The sequence below is a fragment of the Trichechus manatus genome, unplaced genomic scaffold (assembly GCF_000243295.1).
Source record: "Trichechus manatus latirostris isolate Lorelei unplaced genomic scaffold, TriManLat1.0 scaffold00102, whole genome shotgun sequence".
NCBI lineage: Eukaryota > Metazoa > Chordata > Mammalia > Sirenia > Trichechidae > Trichechus > Trichechus manatus.
The window spans coordinates 7,639,125-7,664,840 of record NW_004444038.1 but is presented as its reverse complement, the minus strand read 5'-3'; the positions used below and the strand labels follow the sequence as shown (position 1 = coordinate 7,664,840).

Genomic DNA, 25,716 nt, shown 5'->3' with positions numbered 1-25,716 from the left:
ACCTCGGGTGTGTTAGACCGGCGCGGGGCCCATCCGGACCTCGGGCGCAGGCGAGCGCGGGGCCCGGAAGCGGCGACGTTTGCAGGCCCGGGACGCAGTCGCCCTTGGCTTAGTTAGGGGGAATGTCCGTCTGGGCCTGACTCTCCTTGGGTGGGGAGACGGGGTGAAGGTCTTAGTATTTTGGGGGAAGCCACCTCCACCAATCTGAGAATCTTTTGTATGAAAGAGCTCAGTTACCCGCCCAGGGACGTTTTTGGAGACTCGTGCTGTTGGCGAGGGAAGGCTTTACAAGCCCTGAATCACTGTTTTCTCTTGTCGTTACGACAACGAAGAGGTTAGGTGTCTCAGGCAGTAATAATGGGACTTCCGGGGCTAAATCCAGTTTGCATTAGATGTTAGAAACACTGAAATTTATTTTGGACATTTATGAATACTGGTTTTCTCAATTTAAGTTAGAAGATAAAGGTTCCTTTTGGAAACGTTTTGTTTCTAAGGTATTAAAATGTGCACCACAGTGTTGTTATTCTCGGTCCTATGACTAAGTTCTAGGGGTGGGAATATGAAAAGCATTAATGAGTGTAACAGTCCCAATAATTCACATGCTGTATAAATAGCACGCAAAAATGTTGAGGAGGAACTCTTGATAAGTAACTGGGAAAGAGTCGTGGTTCTAAATTTGAGTTTATCTTTAAGAAAAGCCTCAGCTGTCAGTATTACAGTAATGGTGAAATCCTGGACATAAAAAGCTTTGAGTGAATAACCCCTGCGATGCTGCTTCTAAATTTATCTTTCTTTCCCCCATCATTCTTGTAAGTGTGAAAATACTTAACCTGGCTTTGTTTTTTTTTTTTTTTTTTTAATTTTGAAGCTTGTTTATGGTATACTTAATCATATTTAGTTTTGGTCCATATTTAGCTGGTAGCTACCTGCAAATTTCATCAGATCGCCCTTGTGAAAAGTACCTCGGAAAAGATGCAATAGATTTCAAAGAATAAGATTTTTAAAAAAAAAAAAATCTTGACATAAAACTGTCTAGAGTAAGATTATATACACACACCAAAGGAAATATACTAGTATACTAAGTAGTATATTCTAACATTTTCTTGATAAGTCAGAGTTGTTAACTACACTGTTCTAGCCGTGCAGTTATGACCTTAGGAACTTTTAGGCATGAACGGTTGATTTGTGCATATTTTGTGTATTTGAAATCAACCCTGAATTCACTGTATGATCTTCACACAGCTTTTGAAGCTGTTTCCTCTCATCGTATCTGATGTGTGACTCTTAAGAACAAGTATTGCCCCAGTGTTTTTAATCATTAATCCTGGCTTCTGTACATAGTTCAGTCAGCTTCAAATGAACAAAGCTTGTAGACTTTATGACATCTCTTGCCCTTGCCCTAGTCCTAGTAACATGAGATAATGTACGTAAAAATCCTAAGGCACACAACTGACCTACTCTCCTTACCACTTTGTCTCAGAGATATTTTTGCTTTTTAGTTAAAGGTAAAAGATGATTATGGTTGTTGGTATAATTGACCTGATTAAGTTGGAAAGTCACCAGACAGATACGTAAGATGAATAGTAACACTTTTTAATGGTTTTAGGGAATTGTACAGAATACAGTGTTTGTTTATGCTTATAAGAGTTTTTATCTTGGAATAAAAGTCCAGTAAAATTAGTGGTGGTTGTATTTATCTTAAATATGAATTACTGTAAAAGGGTATTGAATTAAATAGAATTATCTTCTTGGAGAGCCTTTATATCTTTTTTTAAATTTGAAAATTTGGGAAAAAATAAGAACGTTACTTTATATTTTAAAAAGATTAGATAACGCTGTCCTCACTTGTAAAGTCAAATTGGGTTATTTGACCGCAGATGGGTCCCTTTCTGCTCTTAAACTGAGGTTCATTTTGTCTTTCTGCACAAAGTGACTTTTTTTAATGATTAAGGTTTTTGCTTGCCAGAATTTGAGGACATTTATAAGTTTTTTTCCTCTTAGATGTGATTGGTTGAAATAAAGAAATGAATATTCAGAAAAAGCAAAGTCCAGGATAATGTATAATAAGTTATTTCCCCTTCAAACCAAACCAAACCAAACCCATTGTCGTCAAATCGATTCTGACTCATAGCGACCCTATAGGACAGAGTAGAACTGCTCCATGGGGCTTCCAAGGAGCGCTAGTGGATTCGAACTGCCACCCTTTGGTTAGCAGCCGAGCACTTAACCACTGTGCCACCAGGGATCCAGAAGACCTGAACATCTTAATGTTTTTATTGCCAGCTGATGAAGTGGTAGCTTACATTGCGCTTCCCTGGTGCCACAGTCACGATAGAGTTTCTCTTTTGGGAAACAGTTTCTCATTTACCTCATAAAATGGAAAATCAGAGACTTACTTTAGTGGAGGAAGTGAAAGAGAATTTTGACAATGGGAAAGGGAGAAGCCAGTTAATCAGCCACAGGCTGTTAGATCTTTGGCACCAAGTCTCTGAGCTGTGTTATGACAGCATGTAGTGCCCGTGAGAAAGCAATCACTTAAAAACAAAAGTAGAACTCCTCTCCCTCCAGCTTTGAATGTAAATGGCTGCAGGCAATAATCTGAGGCTTTATTCCTTCTTACAGGAAACTTTAGGACACTCTTCAAAGCGTTGGTTCTCAATGTCTTCTGTGTCTCTGCGTTTTAAGGAACAGTACACTCTTCTCCCAGGATAGTTTTTTTTGAAAAAGGCTCCCCTTTCCTGATAGAGAATCAGACTGCTGATTTTGATCCTCCCTTCCCTGGCTGAGAATCGCTCCTTCACAGGAGACACGGTACTGTATGACAGTCGGCGTACAGTTTGTAGAATGTCTAAAGCATCGTTACAGATGGTCACTTAGAGTATTTGCTCATCCAAAGATGTCTGCAGTTATCTCTTGATAAAAATAACCACAACTGAATTTACTTTTTCTAAGTTTTGAAGTACTAGTAGATTAGCCTAGGAGACCGAATATTATAGCTAGAGGCAGTTTACTGTTTTCAGCTGTCCTTAATCATTAGGACTATAGCCTTTTAAATACAGAAGGGACCTTAGAACGCCTCACATCTGTCAGGCAAGGCTCTTGGGGCAGAAATTAGTCCAGGACTCAGGGCCCCAGCTGCCCAATGCAGTCTTGTTTGTTCTAGTTCGTCAGCGGCTGCCCCCCTTTTACATACACTTAAATCTGGCTGTTCTCAGGAGCTTGTGCTGCAGGCTAACCTGGCATTTAGAGTATTATAAGCTATTCCCATCTTTCATGCAAGCGTTCCTAGAAATATGCCAGTTGTGCAAAAAGTTACCTAACGTCGTATAAGGCTTATTGTTCCCGGAGGACAAACATTATTTAAAATCTCTAATTACACCTTACTTTTGAAAGATATGTTGAACAGTATCTTCCCAGAATTCCAAACGGAATTTCCTGAACTACTAAAGAGATGGCAGGTTTAAGTGGAGCGTGCTTTCAGCGGATGTGAAAGGTTAATCACTTTTGCGTAGCAAGTGATTTCCGTGGTGGTTTCGCTTTTTGTGCTTGAGACCTGTTCATCTGTCACTGGTATCAGCACTTTCTTTTCATTTTTTTCCCCCCACTCAGTAAATAAAGGCAATATACGAATACGAAAATACACGGAAGTCGTCTGTGTTTACCAGCCTTCACTACCAGAGTCAGGTTCCTTGGAGACAGAGCATGGTTTAATTATCTGTGTACTCCCAGTTGCCTAGCAGAGATCAGCTCACAAAAATCTTTATTGAAGTGATCCATTCTTTGCAGGGAAAGGCTTAAATGGCTGAAAGAGGTAGTTACAGAGATCAGGAGTGAGATAGAAGTGTCAGTGTGTTTATTCTTCACTGGAGGCCTGTCCTCCTGAAGAGGATTGCCTGTGGTCACTAACTCTGCATTGTGATCAGTGAGGGGAAAATGGGGCAGTCCTGGACCACAGAACAAACTGCAAAGCATGGTGTAAGTCTCTGAAACACCAACTCTTCTGACACAGTGCTTGGCACATGGTAGGCAGTTGCTAAGTATTTGTCTAACATGAACTCCTTCACCCAGGAGCTAGCTTAATGCCTACGTGGCTCTAAAGTTTCAGCTCACCAGTCTATACTTCATTCACCTCGTAGGTACAGAGCTTAGCTGTGCTGTGGTCCTTTCTCGCATATGGATTTCTCTCTACAGTTTGAGGTGACTATGTGCTGTCCTTCCACCTAGTTCTCCACCTCTGGAGAATAGGCCTCAGTCAAGTAGTCATAGAATGTTGGATTGTATAAAGGTGTGTAGAGTATATTTGTGTAGAACATATAAAGCAATCTTGAGCTATAAAAAGTTTAAATATTTTTATTCTTTAGAAACAGTATGCGCAAAGTGGCAAAACCCAGGTTTTTAAACTTAGACTTTTTAATAGAAGTCTTTGAATAATGCAGTCTAACCTTTTCTGATTTTGACTTTAAGATTTTCAATTGTAGGAAAAACAATTTAACTCTGTGTAATGTCATTTTTTTTTTAAATTTCTTCTATTCCCATGTACCAGGTTTTTTTTCTTTTTTTTAATAAAGACAAGGAGAAATGTTCTTTTAAATGTTGTTAAGAATTTACATGATATTGAGATATGGCTTACTTTGTTCCCTTGAATATGACGAAAAGAATTGTAATGAAAATGGCATTTATGATCATTGTAGAATTTAGATGACTTGCGTAGTATCTAATGGTATGCTGACATGTATGCATGCTTTTCATCCTGTTCTGCTGTTTTTAAAGTTGGAGTGCTTAATAGAGCTGGTGAGAGCTGGAGCCACTCTGAACGTGTCCACCACGCGGTATGCCCAGACGCCAGCCCACATTGCTGCTTTTGGAGGACATCCTCGGTGCCTCATCTGGTTGATTCAAGCAGGGGCCAACATTAACAAACAGGTAATGAGTGGCCTTGGTCTTGGCTTTTCTATTTCCAGTTAGTTACTTACATGGTATTGAGTTTTAAATTAATGCCTTAATTAGAGACTGGTATCTTTACTTGTGGGTTAACTGGAATTTGCATTTATTGATTTATGGATAATAGTCTTTTTATATATAAATGCTTGCTTTGTATAGAGTGCTTCCCCATATTTGATTTAGTGTAATCCAAGTACCAAGGTGATTTGCCTAAGATTATAGCTGGTAATTGAAGGAGTCTGGCCTGGTGCCCTGCTTTTCTGACTCCCCTGCTCCCAGCTACCTTAGCTTTATTTATTGATTTCTTTTCCACAGATAATTGTAAAAATACATCCCAGCTAGCTAAAGAATGGCTACTAAATCAACTCCATGGCTAAGTCAGTATTAGCAGATATACCAAAATGAGTTAATGTCATTTCAAATACAAATTGGGAATGATGGTAACACAGATGAGTGGCTAAGTGTAATTTAATAATTGGAATGAGTAAGTGACTTCCTGACAATAAGTACAAGGATTTTGAATTTAAGATTAAGCATACAGACATTAATGTAAGTGTACCAGAATCTTCAGCATGTGTTTTCAGTATTCTTTTCACCTAACTGGGAAAAGACAAAAATACAAGAGTGTTTAGATTGTAAGTGTTTAGATCATGAAGGACTTGGTTACATTAAAACCAGCATCTGTGTATAGAAAGATCTAATAGGTATCCTGTCTTGGAGCGGTCCCCGATTTCGCATCCTGGCCTGAAGGTAGATTAGTGTAAGGCACCTGTGCCACTAGCTCTTATAGCTCCTCTTTTTATGCCTTTCTGCTTCTCTCTTCTCCTTTCTCCTATTCTTATATACTTTTCCTACTAATAATTATCAAGTGCCTATGTGTGCAGCAGAGCTTTTATTTTCTCCTTTCTGCTTTTTACTTGTCTTTCCTAAGACTCATTACTTGGTGATAACCAGGTTTAAATTGAGCACCTACTATATTCCATTATTGAACCAGGCATTGGACTGTCTCTCCATTTGCCTTATTCCTGTGTCCTGCGTTCTCCGTTCCTCCACTTTCTCCTTCATCGGCCACACTCACCAGTGGCCTGGGAGAAAGGGAACTGGGGTGCTTGATGTCTGAAGGCTTCGGCTTGATTCCAGGTGCTGTTTCCTCATATCTCTGACCTTGGGAAGTCATTTACTTGGTCTGTTGCTCAACTTCCTTATCAGTAAAATATAATCCCATGAGTGACAGTCATTAATATTTAGTATTCATATGGAATTTAAGTACAGAATATTTTGTATGTTAAATTTTCATTAAGTTGTTACATAGCACCTAATTTAGAGAGGTCTAAAGAGATCGTCTAACACTGCTTTTCAGGCTTTTTAAAATATAGGAAACCTTTCTTAAAAATAGTCTTTTTTGGAAGTCCAACAAGTTTCAGCAGACAAGAGAGTTGGGGTTTAGGCTGTGGAGCCCTGTCACTCCCCCCCTTTCCTCTGAGATGCGCTGGATAGCAGTGTGTGGAAAGGTCTGCTGCACAGTGCTTCCTAATGCAAGATGCACAGTGCTTCCTAATGCAAGATGCACAGTGCTTCCTAATGCAAGATGCACAGTGCTTCCTAATGCAGGAATCCCCAGCAGGTCTTCTGACTTCTTATCCCTCTTTCTCCTGGAATTTTTTGTTTTTCTTGAAGTCTCAACGTGTTGCGCTCGGGTCTGAATTTTCAGATATTGTCTTGCTCTGTTGTGTATAGTTAGACTATTACCTCTCTTGTTATGGACACTCAGTGACCACTGAAGTTATAATAGCTCTTAGTAATCAAAGGAGAGCCAAGGTGGCTATGTTAATATCAGACAAAATAGACTAAGTCAAGATCTGTTACAAGAGACAAAGGAGTACATTATATAATGATAAAAGGGTCAATTCATCAAGATGATATAACAGTTATAAATATATACATCTAACAGCACAGTCTCCAAATATATGAAGCAAACCTTGACAGAATCAAAGCAAGTAACAGACAGTTCACTTGCTTGCTGAAAGTGAAGAGGACTTGAAGCACTTACTGATGAAGATCAAGGACTGCAGCCTTCAGTATGGATTACACCCCAACATAAAGAAAACAAAAATCCTCACAACTGAACCATTAAGTGATACCATGATAACGGAGAAAAGATTGGAAGTTGTCAAGGATTTCATTTTACTTGGATCCACAATCAACGCCCCTGGAAGTAGCAGTCAAGAAATCAAACGATGCATTGCATTGGGCAAATCTGCTGCAAAAGACCTCTTTAAAGTGTTAAAAAGCAAAGACCTCACCTTGAGAACTAAGGTGCGCCTGACCCAAGCCATGGTGTTTTCAGTCACCTCATATGCGTGTGAAAGCTGGACAGTGAATAAGGAAGACAGAAGAAGAATTGACACCTTAGATTTATGGTAAAGAATATTGACTATACCATGAACTGCCAAAAGAACGAACACATCTGTCTTGGAAGAAGTACAGCCAGAATGCTTCTTAGAGACGGTGGTGTTGAGACTTTGTCTCACATACTTTGGACATGTTATCAGGAGGAATCAGTCCCTGGAGAAGGACATCATGCTTGGTAAAGTAGAGGGTCAGCGAAAAAGAGGAAGATCCTCAATGAGATGGACTGACACAGTGGCTGCAACAGTTGGGCTCAAGCATAACAACGATTATGAGAGTGGCGCAGGACCCGGCAGTGTTTCGTTCTGTTGTATATAGGGTTGCCATGAGTCAGAAATGATTCCATGACCCTAACAACAACAACACAGTGGTAGCTGGATACTTCAGTATACCACTTTCAGTAATGGATAGACCATCTAGGCGGAGGATCAGCAGGGAAATAAAGCACTTGAATAACATTGTAAACCAACTAGACCTAACAGACCAGAACGCTCCACCCAACAACAGCACAGCACACATTCTTCAGTGCACACAGATAATGCTTCAGGACAGACCATACAGAACAAGTCTTAGTAAATGTACAAAGATTGGTATCATACAAAGTATCTTCTGCAAACATGATGGAATGAAACTAGAAATGAATAACAGGGAAAACTGGAAGACTCACAAATATGTGGGAATTAACATGTTCTTAGCCCTTGGTTCAAAGAAGTCACGAGGAAAATTAGAAAATCCTTAGAGGTGAATGAAGATGAAGGCACACCATACCAAGACTTGTGGGATGCAGCAAAAGCAGTGCTCTAGAGGGAAATTTATATCTGTAAACTCCTACATTAAGAAAGAAGAAAGGTCTCAATAATGTTACACCTTGAAGAACTAGAAAAAGAAGAGCAAACTGAACTGATAGCTAGCAGAAGGAAAGAGATAATAGAGTAGAGAGCAATAGCAGAGATAAATGAAGTAGCGAATAGAAAAACAATACCACCAGCAAAACTAAAAGATGGTGTTTTGAAAAGATAATAAAATCAACAAATTCTTTAGCTAGATTGAAAAGAGACAATAACAAATCAGAAATGAATCTGGGGACAATACTACGGATCATACAGAAAAGGATTGTAAGAATACCGTGAACAATTGTGGAGTCCTGGTGGCGCAGTGGTTAAGAGCTTGGCTGCTAAACCGAAGGTCGGCAGTTCAAATCCACCAGCTGCTCCTTGGAAACCCTGTGGGGCAGTTCTCCTCTGTCCTCTAGGGTTGCTGTTAGTCAGAATCGACTCAAGGGCAGTGCGTTTGGTTTGGTGTTTTTATGAGCAGTTACAGGACAACAAATTAGATAATCTAGATGAAACAGACAGATTCCTGAAAACATAATAGCTCTTTTGTTAGCTCCACCCAGCACACTGTTGATTCATCCTGAACTAGACAATAAATTTTTCTGATATAAACTATTATAAAGCCAGATCCAGGTTTTTTTGTGTTCTTGTGTGTGCGCCTGTATGCACATTTGATTTTTTTGAGCCTGGAATAGCATTTCTTCTTAATATCATATTAGTTTTAACCCATTTTCTAGCCCGTTGATCTTTTGGCGTGTCATTTATTGTTTTACGTTCGTCTTCTCTAAGTTTAATGTAGACATTCTTTGCTGTCCATAAAATTAGCGTCTGAGACTGCTGGAACTCAATGTACCATCTGTAGCCTCAGTGTTCTAAGTTTATCCAGAGAGGAAAGGAAGTTAGTTTTCATGTGATTTATTTTTAGTAAGTCTGTTGACTACCAGTGGTATCCCTTTTTGCAAGTGTCTGCAGGCCGTTTCTTTCATGACCGTTCTAGAAGTTTGCGGGCATTTCATGGTGCCTTTGGCTTCTAGTGTCTAGAGTAGAAATCCAATTTTTCTTACCTTTATTAAAAATCAAGGTGATTTTCCTGTCTTCAGACTTCTGGCACCTCTCCATTGTCAGTTATTAGTTACTTATAGAGTCGGAATTGACTAGATAGTAACAGGTTTTTTCTTGTTTTTTTTTTTTAATACCAACAATAGTTATGTAATCATGGGGCAAGATATTTAGTACTTTTGAGATGTGATCAATCTGTGCTTGAGACTTGGATACCCTTAATATGGCTGTTTACTTTTAGTATCTTTTTTCTTGGCTGCAGTTTTCTTTAAATAGTATCTGTTTTGCCATTTTTACTTTAAAGATTATTCTCGTTGTATAACACAATAGGAGCTGGATAGCTTTGCTATTTCTTTCTCATCTGTTAATAGCTCATGATTTTCTTAAAGCAGTGCAACTAACCCTCCTTCATCTTTTCCCAAAAATAGCTACCCTTTATTGTTGTCTTGAGCATTTTTGTTTTATTTGTCCGATTATGTACCTCTTTTCATCCCTCGCCCCTTTTTTGGAGAGAGAGAGTAGGTTGGTGCTTTTTTAAAAATCTGAGTTCACCAGATAGTTCCCTGTGTATCCACATGGTTTTCTGTGTTTTTTTCCTTTCTTCAAAAATGAGATTGTTCTGTTTAGATCTTTACATCCATTTTAAGCTTATTTTAAAATAAATGTACACACTCTTCCTTCACTAGGCAGTCAAAGCTTTCATGTATTTTTCTATAAAGTCATGAACCACTCTTTCTTTTTACTTTGGATGGCTTTCTTGAACTTGAATTAGGACCTCGATTTTTTTTTCCCCTCTGAGTTAATATGTATTGATGAAGAACTCAGATATTTACTGAATTTTCTCATGAACTTTTTTTTTTACCTTCATACAGTGTAACCTAATTCTTTTTTTTTCGGGGATGGCTGCTGTAGTCTCCAAAGTCCTTTCTCTAACTACTCGCGTTCTTCCACGTCTCATGGAGCCTCCATTTCACTTACAGAGTCATTCTTAAAAGCATAAAGCTAATTGGAATACACCCTTTCTAAAAACCCCTCAATTATTGCCAGTCACATACAGGATAAGTACCAAATTATTGGATCTGTATGCGAAGTTTGCTAATTTTGACCCTTGTGTTCTTTTCCCGTCTCCTCTTTTGCCTGGCTCTTGAACCTCCAACAATCTTGTTTTAAAATGTCCTAATTCAGGTTCCAGAGAGAAAATTCAAGATAGGTATTGATGTTGTTTTGACTCAGATTAGCATTTTGGTAGAGACAGTTGAAAATGGGTAAATTAGACCATAAGTTAGATATTAAGTACTATTTCTTGGCCTTGATTACTATTTCAATATGGATTTTTTCCCTACTTGTCATAGGGTAATTATTTTGGGTATTATATAGAGCACACTTGTGCTAAGACTCAGCGTAAAATTACTGATAAGTTGTCATCTAGAGCATTAATGCTGTCACTGCTGTGAAGGCCCTACGATTTTTTTTGCCAGAGGCTGTGGACCTCTAAAATTTGGAAGAACACGCTCCCTTTCCTTTTTGTGTTCTGCTTCAAATTTGGGTCACCATATTGTTTTATATCAAAGATGAATGAGTTTTCTCGTCCATGATAATTATTTGACTTTAAAATTTTGTAAGATCCAAATGCTTGTGTGTGTTTTGCTTTTTGTATTTTTAGGATTATGAGGGTGAAACCCCCATTCATAAGGCGGCTCGCTCTGGCAGCCTAGATTGCATAAGTGCCCTTGTGGCCAACGGAGCTCATATCGAGTAAGTGTTTTGATTTCTTCTTTTGAACTGAAGACATAGTAAAGGATGTTGTGTTTAAAGACAATATTTAGAACAAGCAAAAATGCCTCAAGCTTTTTTTATTAATATAAGTAATATACTTTTGCCTTTTAAATCAGTTGGCGTTAGTGAGGAAAGTTGTTGTGTGGATCATGTTGCACCAGCAGAAGGGGGCTTAATTTCATTTCAGCCTGGGAACTCCTTGTCATGAGAGAAAGTGTATTATGGAGAGAATAGTTAACTGATTAGACTGGAATCTAAAATCATTGACTGCCGGCAGCTAGTTGTATCACTGCGGGCAAGTCTTCAACATTTTCTTTGCCAGGTTTTAATTTGAGGGGCTTGAATTGGATTAGAGTTTCTTTTGAGGCTTCTTTTTGACTCACAATTCTTAAAGACACTTAGCTTTTCTAAGCTTTGATTTCCTCATCTTAGAAGATGTGAGAACGTTACGTTTTAAAAGCCTATTATGACTTTTAATGATCTATAGCTCTGTAAAATGGAGCAGTATACATTAAAGACTTCAAGCTTGCTTTGAGCTTTTGATACTGATGGCATTATTTTAGAATAACCTTGCTTAAGCCCATTTTAGATCAACTAGCTCATTTTTGGTTTGATAGAAAAATCTTAATATTTGAGTATATTATTTAGAAATGTGATCTTTTATGCATTTTTTTTAGCTAGCCATAGCATTAGACATTTATTTTAAACTCATTTGTATTAACTTTCTCTTAAAGATTTATGTTATAAAAATTTTTCTTCTGCAGTTTGCAGCATTAACAAAATGGATGCGGTTTTCACCCCTAAATGTTGAGTGTAAGCTATATAGCCGTCATAACCAAAATAACTGTAATAATATCAGCTTTTTTATTTTACCTTATTGTTTTGAATATTTCACAAAAATTAATTATAAACCACTTTAATTGGAAATGTGAAATTTTAAACTTGGAGAGAAATAAAAACCACATAACTAATTAGTTTAACCCTTTGGTTTCCATTTTGTTATTTTGACTCTGTATTAAACTAAGTACCAAAACTTAATCCTGGACAGCAAAACCATACAGGTTAGTGCAAGGCAGTACCAAGGACTGTCTTTTTGGGTCTTAGTCTTTTAGCATTTTAGCTTCTATTCCATTAAGTATTATTGTCAAGACTAGTCACTGATTCGGGCTTGGATCATGTAGTTAAATAGTGATTTAGTGTTATAAATATGGCCTGTATTAACCACTACATTGCAGGAAACCTATGACTTAGTTCATATGTAGTTATTATTTAAGGTAAAGTAAAAACAACTGATAATACAAATATTTATACAATTTTAAAACTATTGAGTATAATTCTAAGTGGATTACTTTAAATCTAAAGTTATAAGTGCAGCTTTATTAGCTATGTTTAGATAAAAAATTCAAATCTTTAATTTTAATAACAGAAGCTTTGATTATAAAATACAGAGTCACATAAGAAGTAATTGATCAAATCCTTTATTGTCATTTATTGAAATGATAGATAATCAGAAGTTGACCCTTTTAACAACTTATTTTTCGAAACAGTACTCTAATTGGTCCTGAATATTTTATTACGAAGATGTTAGTTTTATTAATAGACCAGCTTAATCCTTTGAGCCGATGAACATCTGTCACTATGTCCTTTTTTTAATTGGTGTCTCTTTAAAAATGAGAGTATTTTATTTATCATTCTGTCCTTGGTTACAGGACCCTCGAGTGTCCCTTTTCCCTTCTCTACCAACAGTGGGATTGAGCACGGCCTCCAGTACCACTCTGGTTTTCCTTCTCAGTATAAGAGCCACTCCCCCAGGACCGTGCATATGGTGATTTCCCTTGACTGAACGGCCATGTTTTTTTTTTTTTAAAGAGGAAATATTTAGTCTGAGCCATCTAGCCAAAAGCAATTTTAACCTAAAATTAGAAGTTTTTAGCCTGGAGATAGAGCAGGTAATCATTATTTATGGCTATTGTATATGTGATTATTTAATTTTTACATCCAGATAAAATGTCAGTTTTGCCAGTAGGCTAAATTGCAAATTGCTTCTTGATATCTGCTCTGCACAGTTTTATAGTTTAACACCTTAGTCTACTGGCATATAATGGTTTGGTCCCCGAAACAATGGTGCTGAGCTCTGTTGTATTTTTCTGTCATGCTGCTCTCCAATGGTAAAGCGTAGCCCTAGCAAATAATAACTTTTATGTTGAAAGAAGATCAAGAGGCACAGAATTAATTTACTTATTTAAAGTTACTTATTTTTTCTTTTCCAGTTCAGAATTGGCCAGATGAGTAATTCTTCACATTACATGCTGTAATATTTAGGAGATAATGTACATTTTTCTTTTTCCTGTGACTAGATTTAAAACTATTTTATGCCATTATTTTTAAATTAATAATTTTGCTCTTAATCCCTACTTTGCTTTTTATATATCTGCTACATAAAATAGCCAAAGTCTTAAAATTGTTCTGTTTTATTAGCCACTAGGGTGGGTAATGATGAGGGCAAGTTATCCGAAGTATTTGTGGCTAGAAATGGCTTGTTACATAACTTACTTGTTAATGTAGGTTGCATCTATATGATAACGCATGTCAGCTGCTGTGCATCGTATTAAATTTTCTAGCACCACACGTGAGTATGTTAACGGACTTTCTTTTTCTTATTTTAAACCTTTAGTTTTGGTGCCAAGTTTTCTTTCCCACTTGAGGATTTGTTTCTGACTCGCGCGATGTCTCTTACTATCTGGCATTGTTTCCATCTGAAAATACACAGAATTAAGTGTCAGTTCTGTGACCAAGCTAAATGTTTGTGGACTTTAAATCGTCTCAGCTTCTGCAGACTATTCTCATTCTCACTTTTTTCTCCCTGTGTCTGAATATGGAGTTTCATTATGTAAAATTGTCCTCACCCTTAATTTTGCTTATATTGTAATTCAGTTTCCCATTCTAGCACTATTTGAATGCTTACAGTTGTTGATTGGAAAAAAGGCATATACTAATGTGAAAAAGTGGTTCCCTTTGGGACGATAGAATAAGTAACAGCATAAGATTACGTATCAGTGTGATTACCTGCTGATAATTGAGATATTTTTACTGCTAATACTGTAAATAGCAGAATTTGAGTCTTGGATTATCTTTGTTTATAGTATTTTGGAACCAGTTTAGTTACTTCTTTGTGTTTATTGAGATCACGTAGAAAATATTTCCATGTCAGCCAGATACAGAGTAGCCTTCCTTTAACGCCTCTTAGTAAAAATAAAGGGATTTAGCTGGATTTAGAGTGAAACCAGAATTACCTGCATCCCGGGTAACTTTGGTAGCCCTTTAAGACCACGTTACACAGATGCAAGCGTTTAATTGGGTTTTGCGGAAATCTCAATCTTTTCTTACAGGAGAGCATTTCTGTGGAAGCCATTAGTTCTGTGGTCCAGGTTTTCACAGGGGCTGCTACATATATTTTAACTTAATTATTGATCCCAAGATGAACTTAACTATGATCATCAGATCGAAAAATATCTGTAGCCTCATAATAAGCAAGGTCAGTGACTTACCCTAAAAAAATGTTTATTTCCTAATTTAGAAAACACAGTTGGCTGTAATAACAGAAGTCTACAATGTGATTTTAATAGTTTTTTTTTTACAGTGTTGCAAAAAAGTATGTTGCTGAGCTTCTAAATTCTTAATTAACATGTAATTGCTTTAATTTGGTCAAGATAGGTGGCCATTTTGAACCACCTCCATTTCCTTACCAATAGAGCTCTGTCTGGAAGCAGACATTTTGGGAGAGGAAATATACAGGATGAAAGTATTTAATATTACTGTCAGGAATTTATTTGCAACTTTTGCCCTTGGCAGAAATGTAACCCAGATTTACTTTATTATCCATTAACTCATTTCTGAATTTGTTGTAAACCATACTGACTCTATAGTCTTTTAAAAAATTTGAAAAGTAAGTTTAAGATTTGTTAATTCTCATTTGAAAATTAATAATTTTAATTCGTAATATGCTTAAAACAACCTTAAATTATTTTTAATATTCCTCCATTAGTATAGTATAATAAAATAATTACTAGCTAGTACTATATATAGTCTCAAGTTTTGGGATTTATTTTTTTTCCCCATCCTTTCTCAGTGTGTTTAAAGCTCGTTTTAATACCTGGTTAGTGAGTCTCGTGGTGAGTCTGTGTTTGCCTGACTTACTCGTTGGCAGTTCAGAGTAAGAGACTAGTCTGTGTTTGCCTGACTTACTCGTTGGCAGTTCAGAGTAAGAGACTAATCATGACGTTCAGTGGATTAAGTGGTTCATTGTGTGAGTATTGTCTGATTTTAGGTCTTCTGATTTCTAGTTGTCCTCACCTTCTGCTTTTGCTTCCCTTACGTACTTGTCACTGAAACAAGCTTGTCCAGTCTTCCTATTTTCTGGCTCTTAATCCTTTTATTAAGCAGTGTGGAAGAAATTATTTCCTGAAATATCTATTCCTTTTTTCCTGGCAGACAGGAACAGGTGGTGGGTTGACAGTATTCGAGAGTTGTTGACAAGTTTAGTTTAGAATTTTGATTGTTTTTAATAACAACCTAAATAATAATATTTTTTAATCATTAATCATTAAATTCATTTAATTCATTTTAAACAAACTTAACCAGTGCTTTTACAAATAGTGCTTTGAATATGACCAATGGTTTCTATATCCAGATATATTTTTTCCCTTGCTAAATTATAATGGGAGAATGTTGAATATTTCATCAAGCTTCTTAAATGATGCTCATATATTTTAATGTATGCAAGCATAATTTAGGTTAAATTACAATATAAAACTATCCTCAGCGATGTTGAACTTGAATTGAAAACTTGGCACCAATTTTATTCAGGTTGAAACTTTGTAAAAACACTAGTTTCTTCCTTTTGTTACCTGAAGAATATATTTAAGAAAGTCTTTATAATTATTTAAGCATTTGGATACCAAAGGGTTAAAAGCACACTGTATTTCTTTTACTGAAAAAATTGTAGATGTTTGCTAATGTTTTGTCTGTACAAATGGCCATTTAGTAATGTTTTTTTTTAATCTTTTCTTTTTTTTTTTAATGATTCCGTATATTTGCTTATTTCCATCTAGGAATAGTTACTAATGTATTTGAGATACAGCATACCAAATTTTAAAGTAACCAGAATCGTGAGTTAATGGCTTTTAGTCCAATACTGTTAAACTTTTGTTGAAATACTGGCGTATTTAAATTGGCTTCATGCTGAAACATGACCTAAAGGTAATTTAAAAGGCAACGTCCTAGAGCAGCAGGAGCTCATGGGTCAGGTGGTCACGTGACAGTGGTTTCAACTCATTAAATGTGCTTCTGCACCTTTTGTGTGTATATGTATTTTTAATCCAAATGTTGCCTGCAAATATGTGATCCCTTCTTATTTAAGTTTCCTGTTTTATGAACCATTGCCCGTTTTAAATCCAATAGAAGATTCTGAATCTATAAAAACTACACATGTCAATGTTTTACAGCTACGTAATTCGAATTGACTTGATTTTTTCAAGTAATCCTAGAAAGGGGGAGCACTCCATATAGAAACTGCTGAAACTGCCACAGGTGCTTCTCCGAACACTTTGGGTTGTGGCACTGAGTGGTCAGTGTCGCTTCCTTTCTGCACACAAGGCACACTGTTGAGGTATTTGTTGCGGTGATTGGTTTTAATGCTAATCTAGGAATTCAGATATAGATCTTTAGATTTGCATGCTTTGCTTTCCCTAATTGATGATATCTACCTTTTTATTTGTAAACTAACAGTAGATAAGTTGAGATCAGAATTTTAACAGAAATATTTATATAAAAATTGTGGTAATCTTTTATTGTCTCATGGCATTAATAAAAAGAAGACATCCCGAAGGTGGTGTGACAACTCAGATTCTTGAAAATTATAATTCAGGTATTTCCTGATCTGTGCTTTTTCAAAATTCAAAAAAAAAAAACAAAACTTACTAGAATGGTTTCTTGTACATTCTAATATTATTGTGGCACTATAAGTGGAAAATAGAAGGAGGCTCAGCTGGCAGCATAGGTGAGTTTTGTTTGAAAGGTCTTTTGGGGACAATCTTCAGTATAACATTTTAACATTCCGAGTTTTCTTACATAAAATGTAGCTCAGTGTAGTATATTTTAACATTAGTAAAGTCAAGAATACCAGTTTGGTTCCTATTTGCCAGTTATTTTAACAGGACAGTTAACTCATAGTAAAGGTGACTGCATGCCTTTACATGCTTTAATATTCCAGTTCCAAAATAACAGTAGAAACTGCGGGGGAGTTTGGGTGCCCCTGCCCGAAGGTCACTCGTAGTACTGGTGAACGTGATCGGAACTAGAACCGACAGAAGCATACTGGTCATAGTTTCTAAAACAAGTTGTAGCAAGTTTAGCTTACCAGCCTGAAAATCTGATTATCCCCGCTTTCTTTGAAAGAAAATCAATTTTTTAAACTTGAACAAACTAGCACCAATACGAATATCAACATGACTAATATTAAGAGAAATCTCTGTCCCTTTTCAAAGATTTTTCTCATGGATGTTATAGAGCACCAAAGGGGTGCATTACAGCTTTAGAATGTCCTCACAGTGGGCTCCTGCCTCAGAAATGGACACAGATACATGTTTAAGATAATACCAGAGTCTGGCCAGGTGGACCAAGATAAAGACAAATTGTGTGTTTTTACTAAAACTTTAATTAAAAATAATGCATACAATTTCATTACTCTCCCAATTTTAATTCAGAACGTGGTTTTTGAGAGTATATTTCAACAGCTTCTTCCAGATGTTTTAAGTTTCCCTTTGGGGTACTGTGTATAAATACTGCGGTCCTGATTAATTTTGTCTGTAATGACGCCTCACGTGAGTTAAAAGCATAGTGTGGTTATATAATACACTCAATAAATACCTACTGACTGGATGATTGTTTTTAAAAGGGTTATACTGGAACAGAATAAAGTATAAAATTTGAATGTGAAATTATCATAGAATCTGTAAATCCCGTTTCATTCATGCCCTGCTCCCATTTAAATTTAGGAAGATATAGGCAGATAACTTAGACTTGATGTCTACTTAACATGAAACACTTAAGTACAGTCTGAAGGTTTATTAATAAGGGGATATATTTTAACCAGGATTATTGTTTCAGCCATTCAGACATCAAAATTGAATCCTTACTTAATAGAAAAGTATATATAAAAACACTTTAAAACCTTGAATCTCTTACATTAAAAATTAAAAGCGTTTTGAGAACTATAAACCAAAAACCCAGCTGCTGTTGAGTCTGTTCCAACTCCTAACGACCCTACAGGACAGGGTAGAACTGCCCCCTAGAGTTTCTAAGGCTGTAAATCTATGGAAGCAGACTGCCCCGTCTTTCTCCCACGGATGCGGGTGAGTTTGGACCACCTACCTTTCTGTTAGCAGCCGAGCACTTAACCCCTGAGCCACCAAGCCTCCTTTGAGAACTATACCATTTAATAATTATGGATTCTAGTCTTTCCCTTTGAAGATCACATGCTTTTCAGCCTTGATAAACATGGGAAGGTCCCGTCTACTTACTCAGCTACTAAAAACAACGAGGAGTTGAGTCCCGTAAAGGTGGTTTTCGCCTTATTCGTGTTAACGACGTTGGCTAATTGAACGGGAGGCACTTAGAAAATACTCCGATGGAGAAGGAGTGGTTATATTAACTACAGGTGTTAACTTTGCTGTTCCAAGATCTTTTATTTTACATTCTTCTCCTGGATGTTTTTCTTTAGATATTTAGATGTTCTTTAGATACTTAACATTTTGGGACAGACTTGGCAACTTTTCTAAAGGGTTTTTTTTTTCATTTGGATTGAGTAGTGTATAAAATTAATAAACATCTCCAGGAAATGATGGCCAGATACCCATTATTAGGGGCAGAGGAAGAGTTGCCGATGTCTTCTCTTCGGTTAAATGTTACTCATCACATCTGGCCCACTGCTTGGCTTTGTTGTATAGCCTGCAGGCTTAGAGTGGTTTTCACGTTTGTAAAGGGCTGGGAAAATAAAAGTAGGATAATATCTCATGACCCATAAAATAACATGAAATTCAAATTTGAGTGTCCATCAAGAAAGGTTTAACAATAGGAAAGAACGTATAAACATAGTCATGCTCCATCGTTTTATGTGTTGTCTCAGGTCCTTTGAGGCCACATCAACAGTCGAGTAGTTGTGACAGATACTGTATGGCCTGCAAAGCCCAAAATACTGTTAGCCCTTTACAGAGAACATCTGCTGATCCTTGGAACAGATGACCCCTAGTGTTCACTTTGGAGCCCTCGGGTGATGTAAACGGTTCATACACTTGGTTGTTAACTGGAAGTTGGAGGTTCAAGTCTACCCAGAGGTGCCTGAAAAGAACAGCTGGGAAAAACCAAAAGGGCCTCATGATCTGCTTCCAAAAACTCAGCCATTTAAAACCCTGTGGAGGGCAGTTCAGTGCTGCGCTCGCACACGCTCCGTCGCCCTGAGTCGGAATGGACTCTCAGCAGCTGGTCCTGGTAATTTTCCTTTCAGGTCAGTTTCTGTGGTGTGGAGCACACAGCTGAGCAGTCATTTGCAAGATTTTTTTACGCGCACAGAGGAGAAATAGGGGAGGTAACATTCGACAGGGAGAGAGTGGGCCTCATCAAACGTAGGTAAGTGGGGAGAGGAGATGGAAGGAGGACATTTGGAGGCAAGAGAAGCAGGTGGTGGTGGTTGGTATTGGTGTTGGTTTTGTTTGTAAGACCAACAGCTGTGCTGGAGTGAGGTATTAACAGATCCTCTTGATTGAGAAGAGTATAAACTGAAATAAGATTAAACTACATATTGTATATAATCAGTCCCTAGTAACATGAGAAATGGTATATTTGAAATCTTTTATTGTGAAGTAGAAGCAGAGGAAGGATCTGTGTATTCTTACTTCTGGTGATATTAAAGGGATAGTGCCAGACACTGAGCAAAATTATAATCTCCTAATTAATTCTTTCCCCATCACTGTCTGCCCCAGAGTCTGGTGTCTGTCCATAAGTTTTCTAGAATTTATTATTTCACCTTTTTTGGATCAACCTCACTTGCTGGCCCCAAAATTTTGTGAGAAAACCAGTGGAAGTTCAGCTTGACCTGTGATTGTTCTTTCCTTCCTTGTTGATCCGTGGGAGTGCATAGCACAAGTTCCCCTTTAGCCCTTCTCTGGGCTTCTCTTTAGTTGAGGTATATTTTGAAGATAATACCTAAAGCCGCTTAGAAATTTGGTTGGTTCTAGTCCCTGGGTGGCGCACATGATTAAGCACTCAACTAGCCGAAAGATTGGCGGTTCGAACCCACCAAGGGGCACCTCAGGAGACAGGCCTGGCAATCTGCTTCCAAAAGGCCTTGAAAACTACGGAGCACAGTTCTGCTCCGCACACATGGGGTTACTGTGAGTTGGAATCGACTTGACAGCACCTAACAGCAACAGCAGTCTAAGTAAAAGTGATGTGCAAGTGTTTTGCTACTTTTGATGGAGGAGAAGGCAAGACTGGGAGACCTCAGCCTGACGATCCGGGTGTTAGAAAGCACTCTGACTCAAATGTTTATAGTCCTGGCTTGTCTCCAGATATTGGCAATAACTTGTTGCTTATTTTTCTTTAGGTTGCATTTCCTTGGAAGAACAGTAAAACTGCCGTTCAGTCTAGTATTTATTTTCTGAATGAGGAGTAAAGGGATTGAATATGTTTTGGTGGTGATTCTTTTCCCAGCTTCAGAATCTTGGCATGGCCCTGAAGCATCTTAAGTTTCCTCTCTGAACTGGCGTTTGTGATCGTAACTGCCACTTTTCACAACCATTTGCTGCTGTTTTATTCTCTGGTCCACTAAGGAGTAATCTTTACTGTCAGCGTCATCAAAGCAGTGTTTTTATTAGTCCTGATTTCAAGGGGCAGCTTCTCGTTTCTCTGTTCTTTTACTTTGGAACATAAATTCGTATTTATCTGTAGGAATGATTATTTTATAAACTTATGTTCTCAGTCTTCCTCTTTTCTCATTTTAAACAGTTAAAGTTTTTATCTTCAGATTGCAAGTTATTTTTCTGTTCACATTTTTTAAATTACAGTAGATATTCTCTGGACCATCTTCACTTTTGAGATCTTCTGAAAATGAAGTACATGTGCTAAAAATAATCCACCTATGCACTTACCATTTGTGTGGTTATATATGTTATACTTCAAAATTAAGTATATGATCATTTTGTACATGTGTAATTAACATAATTAACTCTGCCCCAAATTTGGTATTTTCTTTTCATTTAATTCATATATGGAAATGAAAATTACATGAAATTCTGTAATAGTGCTCATCAGAATTCACAACCATAAAGTCTTATGGCAAATGAAAATGTCCATTTTAGTTTATAATAATACTAGACACAAATGCTTTATATTTTTAAGAAAATTTTGTTGGTTTCTGGGATTCTCAAGTCTTTTTTTTTTTTTTTTAATCTCTGATCAAATTGGATTTGGGCTTTCACCTTTCTTCAAAATGTATGACACATTTTTTTATCTCGTGCTTTAAAACAATGGAGATTGATTATCCAAAAAGTAGATGTTTTTTGTTTGTTTCTGAGGTTGGAGATTCATGAGTCTGATAACTAGAGAGAGGAATGCAGAGGTTGTTGCTGTCTTTCTAAGTGGGGAACGGCCGTTTGTCCCTGGTTCTGTGGCTTGCACTTTCACAGTTATGTTTGCCTTGGCAGTAGCAGCCCCAGGGAGCAAGGCTGTCGAGTAGTATAGGTGGTTATTTCATTGATGCAAAATAAGGCCTTTAATTTGGTGTCACCTGGATATTGCTCTGGATAGAGCATAGCTTGCTAGTTAAATATAGAAGCTGTCTTTGTTACTTGGTGCTTCTACAATTTCTGGCTGTCAGTCTGCAGTTAACAGAATGTTTTGTGTTTTTGCAGGTCTGCTTCACAGGACAGTGTATTTTTGTCTCCCAGAGAAGCTTCAACACAGTAGCTTTTGTTCCCTCCATTTTTATTCTGTATTCCAATTAAGGTTTACAAGTTCAACTGCTTCTTGTATATTCTTCTTATTCAAATCTTTTATTTGTACTCTGCTACCACTTTCTACTGTAATCTGACTTTTAGCTACTGTAGAACATGCAGTAGCTTTACTTTTAGTGTTATTAGCCAAGTGAGAGGATCTTGGTTCTTTATAGGGTAGAAATCTTAACCTAGGGAATAAGTTCCTTGGATAGTAATAGAAGGCTTTTCAAAGGAAGTATCCACTTAGATGCTCTAGAATGCCAAGATTTAATACTTCTGCAGGTTTTTCAAAGCAAGGGCAGAAAACAAAGTGCAGAACCTCCAGCTTTGTAAATCTGGTGATGAACTCTACCTTAGGGTCAGGGCGCCCTTCTGAATTTCCACTTAGAGTGTCACATGTCAGCACGAAGTCTGCCTCGAGCAAACTGGAGCTTCCTGGTAAGCCAGGTCTTCCTGCGTCCAGGAAGCAGTTGTTATGAATGCCATGGACAATTTCAGTACGTGTCTGTCTGTTATAATTTTATTCAAGCTAAAGGAATGAATTATTACAATTAAGTACAGATAATGTAGAATTCAGTTTCAGGTCAAGTCTGAAGTTAGCGTAAATTTAGGTTCTTCAGACTAACGTAAAACATGGCCTTGAGAAGTTAAATAGGAAGATGCCTTTTTAAAACAGTTTAGTATATTGATTTTTAAATTACTGTCTCCCAAATTGTGCTTAGAAATCAAATGTGTGTAAGAGCAAAGTTAGTTACAGAACTAGGATGATTAAGTACTTCTTTAATGGAAATTTGCTGTAAATTTGTGTAATCATTCATATGGCCCTCAGATAGTCAGTCAGTTCAGCAGAAGCAGAGTCCCCGCGCGGACACTAACGGGGTGTAACTCAGTGTTTTTGTGTCACGCAGCCTGAGAAATGCCAGCGGCCTGACGGCGGCAGACATTGCGCAAACCCAGGGTTTTCAGGAGTGTACCCAGTTTCTCTTGAACCTTCAGAATTGTCATCTGAACTGTTTCTATAACAATGGCACCTTAAATGGGGTTCATCAGAATGTATTTCCAAATCATGTTAGTATGGGAACAAACCGAAAGAGGTCCTTGGAAGATTCGGAATCCGTTGGTGTAAAGAAAGCTAGGATTGAAGGTGAGACCGCTTTCTGGGTGGGAAGAACAGAGTTTTTTCTTTGTTTCCTGTGTCTTCTTTCTTATGGCTGAGAGCTCCTTCACGATGAGATCTTCACGTAAGGTGATAAATGTACCGCGAGGATTCTGGTGCCTTGACGATGGAGTTTTCTCCCTGTATTTCTACTTTGAAGATTGACCACGTAACAAAAGGAAGGATATAAGAGAGCCGTTTTGACAGCTCATGTGTAAATGTGTATAACTTTATTAGCACCCAGGTTTACCTGCCAGTGAAGTAGAAAGGTTTTCTCATTTGTTGTATCTGTTTGAAATATAACTATTAAAATAATCTGCCACTGTGCCTGATTTTTTTTTTTTTTTTAAATTCCTGTGAATGATCCTGAGCTTATAAAAACTGATGATGGTATGGCACTAAAACCTGTTTTTACTTTTGGGAAAGTAAGTGTTTCCAAACTTGACTGTTAGCCACTAAAGCCCTGTGATTTGACCTCACCTGGTCTCCATACCCCACGTGGTACGGTGTAATTCTTTATCACACGAAATCAGCGTGTCAACTTGATGTTAAGGAGTTAAGTATATAAGGTAAGTTACTTTAGTTTTAAGGATCCTACCTTTTTTCTTTAGGTAGTTTTGGAGTTGGCATATATGCAGAGTCAACCGGTTACTCTTTAAATTGAAAAGAAAAAATTGGAAAAAATATGTACGTATATATGTGTACAGAAACCAAACCCACTGCCACTGAGTCAATTTCGACTCATAGCGACCCCATAGGATTTCCAAGGCTGTGAATCTTTACAGAAGCAGACTGCCATATCTTTCTCCCGTGGAGTGCTCTGGTGGTTTCGAATCACCGACCTTTCGGTTAGCAGTTGATCACTTTAACCAGTGTGCCACCAGGGCTCCATATTCTTAATCAGAAGACAAAATTAAAAGCTTGCCAACAATAGTCAGATCCCATACATGGAAGGGAAAGTTAGATGTGCGAGCTACTCAGGACTGAAAAGTAATCAAGTTGAAATTATGACTTGAAATAAGATTTGCTGAGGATAAATATAAAGTCCTGCCTTTTAGGTTCAAAAAATATAGAGAGAGCATAGATTGCACATGAATTTCTCACTCCAGGATCTGGAGGTTTTAGCTGACTTTCAGTTGGATGTGGGTCAGCCTTACCGTCTCTCCACGCTGTATCTAGCTTTATTTCACTGCGGTGGAGCCAAACAAAAACTTTTTTTCCCTATAAAGTTGATAAAATGTCTGCATCATCACCTTCACAGCTCTTATAAGTCTTGCTCACTTTAAAGACACTTGAGATTATGTGACTTTTGTACAATTCAATGTATGTAGTTTATCAAATTCAGGATTTGTAAATCATGGGCCTAATTAATAATTCCTTGAAAGATGCTCTGAAAAGAAGGACCACGTGAACATGCGTATACATAGATTTCAGAGGTGCTGTTTTAATTGCAAATTACTGTTCTGTGTTGTCGTTTATTTGTGCCGTGTTACAGTGTATGTTTTCTAACGTGCTTTATTTTGAAAGCAGTTCACTTCACCGTTGGAACTCTTGGTTAATGTGTCAATTGATACTCAGCATTGTGTTTTCCCTCCTTGCTGGTAAATCTTAAATCCTGTTCAGTAATTTTTAAAAGGTGCCCTTCAGCAGTCTGATAAGATGTCCCCAAAGAGTTTCTTAAGCTAGTCTCAAAGTTTTTAAGGTCGGTTGAATTCCATTCCTTAAGTAACCTGAAAAGTGTTTCCAGGGATTCTTTAAACTGGAGGTTTCCTAAACCTTGTTCCTGGGAGTTCCTGGTGGTGTAAGTGGTCAATGTGCTAACTGAAAGGTTGGAGCTCATTTCTACCCAGAGACTCCTCAGAAGAAAGACTTGGTGATCCACTTCTGAAAAGTCAGCCATTGAAAACCCTATGAAGCACAGTTCTGCTCTGTCACCCGTGGGGTTGCCGTGAGGCACCCGGACGGCGCCTGGTGTTTTCAGACCTTTGCGCTCCACACGTACCCTTTGAGTTGCCGTGCGGATTTTCAGGAGGTCGTATTTCTTCCTCTAGAGGAAGATTCCTTTGTGCTGACTAGTGGGTAGAGGTCCACATTTGCACGTTTGATCTACCCGTGTTGCTTTCTCAAGCTACACATTCCCAGTCCTCAACCTTGAAGATTCTAAGTCAGAGGAAAGTGTGGTTGAAACCTGACGTTTTCTGTAGCTTTTATGTGTAGCATACCTAAGGTTGAACCACTGTCCTAATGTACGTTATGATATATGAATATTTCCTATAAACATCACAGTAGACTCTGTGTGACCTAAGATATACATGACTTCCAAGCTACGATTCCAATGTTGCTAATTTGTCTACTGATCATTATTTTTATTACTAATTTTGTAAAGCTTCCTAATACTTTAGTCCTTTATGTAGGTGATGCCCCCTCCGGCCCAAAAAAAAAAAAAAAAAACCCAAAACCATTGCAGTTTAGTTGATTCTGACTTACAGCG

General features: G+C 37.5%; 1 protein-coding gene across 2 annotated transcripts in view; it reads left to right on the top strand.

Moving 5' to 3' along the window:
* The first annotated feature begins 18 nt into the window (after positions 1-18).
* The window catches only part of ANKRD10 (ankyrin repeat domain 10), a 38,037-nt gene continuing 12,339 nt past the window's right edge, over positions 19-25,716 (top strand). The window contains exons 1-4 of one of the 2 annotated variants that reach the window (XM_023737401.1): positions 19-809; positions 2,623-4,923; positions 10,906-10,997; positions 22,978-23,213. In XM_023737401.1, the coding sequence (XP_023593169.1) occupies positions 4,699-4,923; positions 10,906-10,997; positions 22,978-23,213 (553 nt within the window). In that variant the 5' untranslated portion in view covers positions 19-809; positions 2,623-4,698. Of the gene's footprint in view, positions 4,924-10,905; positions 10,998-22,977; positions 23,214-25,716 lie in introns of both variants that reach the window. The other variant, XM_023737400.1, reaches the window with a different exon arrangement.